The 7,558-nt window shown below is 44.6% G+C and overlaps 1 protein-coding gene across 1 annotated transcript in view; it reads right to left on the bottom strand.

The window, feature by feature from the left end:
- Positions 1-562: 562 nt before the first annotated feature.
- The window catches only part of Itih6 (inter-alpha-trypsin inhibitor heavy chain family member 6), a 41,650-nt gene continuing 34,654 nt past the window's right edge, over positions 563-7,558 (bottom strand). Inside the window, exons 9-13 of the mRNA XM_090327239.1 lie at positions 5,702-5,794; positions 3,984-4,019; positions 3,639-3,752; positions 2,481-2,864; positions 563-1,422 (exon numbers count right to left, since the gene is read on the bottom strand). Coding sequence (XP_090183365.1) covers positions 1,211-1,422; positions 2,481-2,864; positions 3,639-3,752; positions 3,984-4,019; positions 5,702-5,794 — 839 coding nt within the window. The 3' untranslated portion in view covers positions 563-1,210. The remainder of the gene's footprint in view (positions 1,423-2,480; positions 2,865-3,638; positions 3,753-3,983; positions 4,020-5,701; positions 5,795-7,558) is intronic.

Here is a 7,558-nt window from a genome sequence, read left to right as displayed (position 1 = left end):
CCATAGCCTTTTCACTCAAGTTTGACCCTCTATCACTTGAGGCACAGCTCCACTTCCAACTCTGTTGGTATTTAATTGGAGATAGATTCTCATGGGGACTTTCCTTCCTGGGCTACATTCAAACTGGATCCTCAGATCTCAGCCTCCTGATTAGCGAGGATTATAGGCATTGACCACTGGTGTCTGAAAGTTTTAGTGTCATTAGATTACTTACCAACTTTGTTTCTGAGATACCTTGTGTTTGCTTCCTTGCCTTTTTGTGACAGCGGCAATCAAACCATAGGAGGGCCAACAAAAGAGCATGTTTCTGTGTCTCTAGGTTTATGTCTTTGATGGTGTCATTTTGGTCTCCTGCTTTGACTGTCTTTGTGTCCTTATGATCATATTTCTTTGGCTTTTCTGTACTTTGTGTTTCTTTCTCTATCCCTATGTTTCTATGTTTCTATGTGTGAATCTTTGTTGTTGTCTTTCTTTATGTATCTAGTGTCATTGGTTGACTATATACACATACATATGTATACATATGTGTGTGTGTGTGTGTGTATACTGCTGTTTATGGCCATTTTTGTTCTTTTACTCATTTATTCATTTTGTAAATATTTACTGAGCCTCAGTGGAGGCCCATAGATGATTCCAAAAAAGGTCCTTTCTCTTAAAGAGCTTACAGTCTTAGGGATATAGATAAGTAAGTAGGTGATTAGCACATTGTATGACAAGTGCTGTGATCCTTGAGGGGATTCAGAGGAGGGGATCAAATTCAATCTAGGTGAGGAGCCAAGAATGTTCTAGAGAAGATAACTAAGCCTCAAAATATGGGAGCAAATGAAGAGTGTCATGCTGAAGGAAGAAATCATGCAAAGGTCCTGTGCTCAGACAGAATATGACTTGTTAGATAATCTCCAGGAGCCTTACATGCACCATGGGAGCCAGAGAAAGTTGTGAGAAGGTCTAGTGACACAATCCATTTTGAAAGCATGTTTCTTTCTGTAATGATGTGGAAAATGGTGTAGGTACTAGACATAGGAGAGGCCCTGAGAAGATAAGAGTCTCTAATAGTCTAGGTTTATAGGCCTGTAGGACTGTGTGTGTCCTGGTATATGTGTCTCTATGTGTCTCCATGTTCCTAGGTCTTTATGTCTTTGGCTAACCCCATACCCCATCCCCTGGATCTCCCTAATTCAGTTCTCCTGGCTCTGGAGTTCAGGACCAATCACAGGACATAGGCGAGGTAGGGCTGGCCAAGCAACTGTTCTACATGAGAACGTGTCACCAGCCAGCAGGAAGTCCAGCGGGGCAACAATCTTGGTGAGTCCTTCAGCAGCTTCTTGCCTAGAATCACAGGCACATCTGGGCTGTGTTTCCTCTTCAGGTAAGGTCCATTTTGCCCTGTCATCAGGTGGATGTCTGTGTGCTGGAATTGCCCTGAAGAAGAAAGATGTAGTAGCCAGTCAAAGCAGTGTCGAGAATCCCTGCCCCGAGCTCAAGGAGGAGCCTAAACGGGAAAAGTGGAAAAGTGAAAAGTGGAAGAGTGAAGGGGCAGCAAAGTCTCATAGGAGGCAAGAAGGCTGGATTGGGGCCAGGAGTGTGGCCTAGTGGTAGTGCTCATCTAGCATGCTTGAAGTCCTGGTCGATTCCTTGATACCATAAACACAGAAAAAGCCGGAAGTGGTGCTGTGGCTCAAGTGGTAGAGGGTCAGCCTTGAGAATGCTCACAGGGGACAGTGCCCAGGCCCTAAGTTCAAGCCCCAGGACTGGCAAGAAAAAAGGCTGGGTGGGCATCATGGGAAATATCGACAAGCTACACTGGATAGGAGTATAGGATAGAAATAGAGGGTCAGGGTAGATGATATAGCAGAGAAAGGAGGGAAACCAGAAGTAGGGGAGATGACAGGGCAAATTGAAGGGAAGAAGAGATGAAAAGATCCCAGAATTGGGAAAATATCTATTTAATCCACTATCATTGTCCCAAACTCTGGCATGGGTAGCCATTCTCAGATTCTGCCAGTGTCTTTTAACCTACAGTCTGGATTTCTATAGAGGGATAAACATTTAGAGGGAGGCTTATAATATTTGACTCCCTAGTGCCTTCAGGATGTATTCAAAACCTTTATTCTGACAATTGTATCTGATTACTAACTCTAGATCCAGTCTTTTCAACTTTCTAGATGGGTTCCATGGGTGATTCTTCCTTCTCCAAGAAGTCTCTCTTGAATTCCAAGGCTCAAGGAGACTCTCATACCCCAAGTCTTCTCGCCAACTTGGCTGCTTTTTATCTAATGCAGATCCCTTATTGTGATCACTACTCAAGCCTAGCACATTCCTTTTCCCAGATCAGGATTTTCCTAAGAGTATAGCCTCATTCTGATTCCTCTTTGTAGCTGAGCATACCAGGTGCTGGAGGAGCCTCTACCTTTCCAGCCTGACAAAGATCCCTGTTAAGTTAGTGATATCTGGCTTCTCTTAGCCTCAGCAGCACTTACCCATCAGGCCACGGGCCAAAGGACTGAGGCCTGAGCCATTGACCACATAGAACCCCAGGTGGGGTAACTTCAAAGTGCTGGGATGTCTGTAGTGGTGTCGGAGAATCAGGAACTCCAGGTATGGCCCAAGGCGGAGGGTGAGACGGGAAGAGGAAGTCACATGGATCTCTAACTTGGGCTTCTTCACCAGCACAGGTTGGTGCCAGGACAGGTGCAAGGTGCCTTCACCTCTCAAAGATATGGAACTGCGGCTGATGGTGATGGTATAGGCTCGAGCTCGAGGCTTGTCTGTAGTGACTGTGATGATCTGGAAGTATGTGCGGGCCTGGTCCTCATGGCCTGGTCTTGGTGGTGCCCCAAGCAGCTTCCCACTCACATGTAACCCTAGAAAGAGAGAAAGTAGGCCAAGAGCACAGGCTTTCCTCTGGGAATTCATACAGTCACTCACAAGATAGGCAGAGGTGGGAGATCTTGGGGCTCAGGGTTTAGTTGAGCTAGTACAGATTTGCAACTAGTAGGTTGGTTTTTGAGAAAATGCTTTTGACATAATCCTCCCTGATCAATGTGTGAGGAGAAGTACAACGTGTGTGTGTGTGTGTGTGTGTGTGTGTGTGTGTGTGTGTGTTCACTCTTGTGTGGTTATTGGCATGCATGTGTATGTGTTTGCCTCTGACTGGCTTGGTTATATTAAGATAAGCATTTGTAAGCATATGTGAAGAAGGTGTCATAGGTGAATTATGTATTTTGGGAGGGTATCAGTCCTGGGGCTTGGACTCAGAGCCTTTGTGCTGTCCCTGAGCATTTTTGCCTAAGACTACTGACCTACCATTTGAGCTACAGCTCTACTTCTGACCTTTCAGACGTGTATTGGAGATAAGAGACTCATAGACCTTCCTGCCCAGGTTGGCTTCAAACCACGATTGTCAGATCTCAGCCACCTGAGTAACTAAGATTACAGGTGTGAGCCACCAGCACCCAGCTAGAGTATGTATTTTTGAAGGTATATTCATGTGTGCCTTTTGTTATATTAGTGTATCTGTTTCTGTGTACACTCTTGTATATGTTACTGCATTTTACTGAGTTGCTAAATGTCTGGGGTTGTTAACGTGAATTCATCCAGCTTTGATGTGGTGGGGATGAAGCTCTTGGGGCTCTCACCTGCCTTTGGGTCTTCTATGAGTTGCAATAGGTCCCCTGGACGCCCATCCACTGTAAAGCATATCTTGTCTTCTGAGTGTGGAATGTGGACCACAAAATGAGGATCTCCATCCACTGTAAAACGCATGTAACTCTTGACATTAGTCCTTTGAATGAATGGCAAGGAAGAGAGGGTAGAGAAAGGAAGAGAAGGCCAGGCCTATTTCCACAGGGGGAGGAGGAAGGGAGGGAGGGAGAAGGAGATAACAGAAGAAGGGAAGGAGAGGGAGAGGGAGAGGGAGAGGGAGATAGAGAGAGTCCAGTTCCTACACTCACACAAAAGTGTCCTGAAAGTGGCTGGCTTACCAGATAATGAGAAGGTGAAGATGTTTGGCAATGTGCCTGCAAAGGAGAGAGGGCTTATGTTGTTGAGGGAATAATCTAAAACATTCCTAGCAACACTGTGATCGTTGAGTTACCTACTTCCAGGCAAAGTCCAATTTATTTTTGCCAATCTTGGGGCTTTAACTCAGGGTCTGGACACATTCCTTGAGCTTTCTCATAGCACCACTTCCAAATCTTTCTGTGTATGTGGTACCAAGGAATGAAACCCAGGGCTTTGTGCATGCTAGGCAAGCATTCTACCCTTATGCCACACTCCCAGCCCAAGGTCCATTTTTTTTGCCAGTCCTGGGGCTTGCTCTCAGGGCCTGAGCACTGACCTTGGGCTTTCCTCAAGGCTAGCTCTTTACCATTTGAGCCACAGCACCACTTTCATCTTTCTCTGTGTATGTGGTACCAAGGAATCAAACCCAGGGCTTTGTGCATGCTAGGCAAGCACTCTACCATTAGGCCACACTCCCAGCCCCCTGGTCCAAGTTTTTGAAATCAGTATTTAAAGCTTTTCTGGAAGTTAGCCTTTGCTTTTCAGTCTTTTCTTTTATTTCATGCCAGTTCTGGGGCTTGAACTCAGGGCCTCATGCTCTTGCTTATTTTTTTTGTTTTATTGTTGTTCAAGGCTGGCCCTCTACTGCTTGAATTATAACTCCACTTCTTTAGTCTTTCCTTTATGCTCCAACCTAACTGAACTGACTGGTTTTTTTTTTGGTGGAGTACACATTTTTATTAAACTTCTTTCAGATGAAAACATCCATTTGGTTTTGTTATTTAAAATATAAACCCCAATAAATTGGTTTTGGCTTTTTGAGACAGTCTCACTGCGTAAACCCAGGCTGGCTTTGAACTTGCAATCTTCCTGCCATAGCCTCCAGAATGTTGGGATTACTAGCATGTGCCACCATGCCAGGCTCTTCCCTTCTCTTGCTTGTGACCCTTTGTCACACTATCTGGAAGTGTCTTCATTCCTCAACTAGCAAGGACCAATTTCTAGCTCTCCTTAAAGGCCAGCTTAATTAGGATATTACTGGTTTATCAATAGAGTGACTTTGCCAGGTGCCAGTGGCTCATGCCTATAACCTTAGCTACTCAGGAGGCTGAGATCTAATGATCATGGTTCAAAGCCAGCCAGGGTAGGAAAGTCCACAAGATTCTTATCTCTAATTGCTCACCCAAGAGCCAGAAGTGGAGCTGTGATTTAAGTGGTAGAGCACTGGCCTTGAGTGAAAAAGTTAACAGTACACAGGCACTGATTTCAAGCGTGTGCGTGCATGGGCGCGCACACACACACATACACACACACAGTGATTTTGTTATAAGAACTAATTTTCTTTCACCAGTTTGCTGTCTTGCCATCTTATGTCCTGCAGTATTTTAGGATTTTGTAGAGAGTTCTTGCCACTATAGTGGCTCTAAGTCAGTACAGCCCCTGAACTTTAGACCTCCCAGATTACTGTGAGATAAATAAACCTTTATGCTTTACAAATTATCCATGTGGCATTCAGTTATAAACATAGAAAAATGAAGACAATGCGTGTTGTTTTAGGCTGCTAAAATTTGTGGTAATTCGTTCCACCGCAAAAGCAAACTAGGATATCATCCCTACTCTTGGATCCCACAAAATCAGTGTTAATCCTAATTGAATTGAAAGCTCAGGAGATCTTAGCTAAAAGAACTGTTTTGCTCACCTTTTGCTAGCTCCACAACACTTTCCTGTGATTCCATGCTGCCTTCAGCTCCTCCCAGAGTTTCCTCAGAATCGCCACCCCTGTGTGGACTGCCTGTCAATTACAAAACATGTAAGTGGAATTGTTCACTCTCCATGGCAAAGATTCCCTGTGCCCACCAAAGGGCTGACCTTCCACCTAACTAGGAAGGCCCTCTTTGGCTTCCAGTGTGACTTACCCCTTTTCAGCACTGGGACCTTGTGCTCAATCATCCCGTCTTCTTAGCCTCTCCAACTCATTCAGGCATTGCTTAAGCACCAAGATATGGTAGTAAAATAATATAGACATAGTCTCTCTTTTTTTGGTGTGTGTCAGTACTGGGACTTGAACTCAAGACTATGTTTGCACTTATTTTCCATGTAAGGCTGGTGCTCTGATCTACCACTTTAGCCAAGCCTCCATTTTCCTCCTCCTCTCATTTATTTTGTTAGTTAATTGGAGAATAGTCTCACAGACTTTTCTGTCTGGGCTGGCTTTGAACTTCAGTCCTTAGATCTCAGTTTTTGAGTAGCTAGGATTATAGATGTCAACCAGAAATATTCAGATAGTTTCTCACCTGGTAAAGCTCATAGGTCAGTGAAAGAGTCAGGCATTCATAATTATCAATGTTGATAATGTTTTTTGCTGTGCAAAAAGTAGCAGACAGACTAAAGAAGTAATAGAGGCCTAAAGTGACCTGCAGGGGAAGGGGGGAAAAGAGATCTTACCCAAAGTACCAGCTGGAGTTTGAGGGGCAATGGAAGAGATGACGGTGATAGGAAGAGGCAGAACAAATCAGACCAGGCAATTGGTTAACAAGCAGAGTGAGCAGATTGAAAGAAGTCCCTGAATAAACATTGAGGAAGGATAGAAGAGAGATTAGAGGTCCTTGGGTTCAGAAAATGAATCAAGGGTGGAAGAAGATTGGATAAGAATGCAGGGCCTTACAGGGTGCTGAAAAAGTCTTTAGACTTCATGGCTGTGTGATAGGAAACCCTTGAGGAGAATTAAGTAGAGGAGGGACATTGAGGGATTTATGCTTTTAAAATGCCCCTTTAGAACTGGGTACTGGGGGCTCTAAATCGTAGCTACTCAGAAGGATTGCAGTTCAAAGCCAGCACAGGCAGAAAAGTCCATGAGACTCCTTTTTTTTTTGCCAGTCCTGGGCTTGAGCTCAGGGCTTGTGCACTGTCCTTGTACTTTCTCAAGGCTAGCACTTTACCACTTGAGCCTCAGCACAACTTCTGGCTTTTTGCTATGTATGTGGGGTAGTGAGGAATTGAACCCGGGTCTTCGTGCATGGTAGGCAAGCACTCTACCACTAGGCCAAACTCCCGGCCCTCCATGAGACTCTTATCTCCAGTTAACTAGCATAAAGCTAGAAGTGGAGGCGTGGTTCAAGTGGTAGAGTAACAGTACTGAGTGAAAAAACTTAGGGACATCACCTAGGCATTGAGTCCATGCCCAGGCACACACACACACACACACACACACACACACACACACACACACACACACACCTTTGCCTGTGGGGAAAAAACTTGTAGCAGGACAGGAGAACAAATGGAGACACTGGTGAGGAGTCTGGATGGGACACCATGGTGCACTCTCACTTGTTTCTCCCCTATAAGGGCCCTCAGGAAATGTCACTGCTTCCCTAAGGAAGGCAGAATAATGGAATAGTGAAGTACATTTACATTGGGACCAGATTGTAATGGGTCAAAATCTCTGACTAGCCATGTGACATTCAAGAAGTTATTTTAGTTCTCCAAGTTTTTGTTTCCCTACATATAAATGCATGTATCAATAGTTTGCTTATGGAGGATGAGTAAAAGATTA

The sequence above is a fragment of the Megascapheus bottae genome, chromosome X, assembly GCF_031878675.1.
Source record: "Megascapheus bottae isolate mThoBot1 chromosome X, mThoBot2.hap1, whole genome shotgun sequence".
Classification (NCBI taxonomy): domain Eukaryota; kingdom Metazoa; phylum Chordata; class Mammalia; order Rodentia; family Geomyidae; genus Megascapheus; species Megascapheus bottae.
This window is presented reverse-complemented; position numbering and strand designations above follow the sequence as displayed.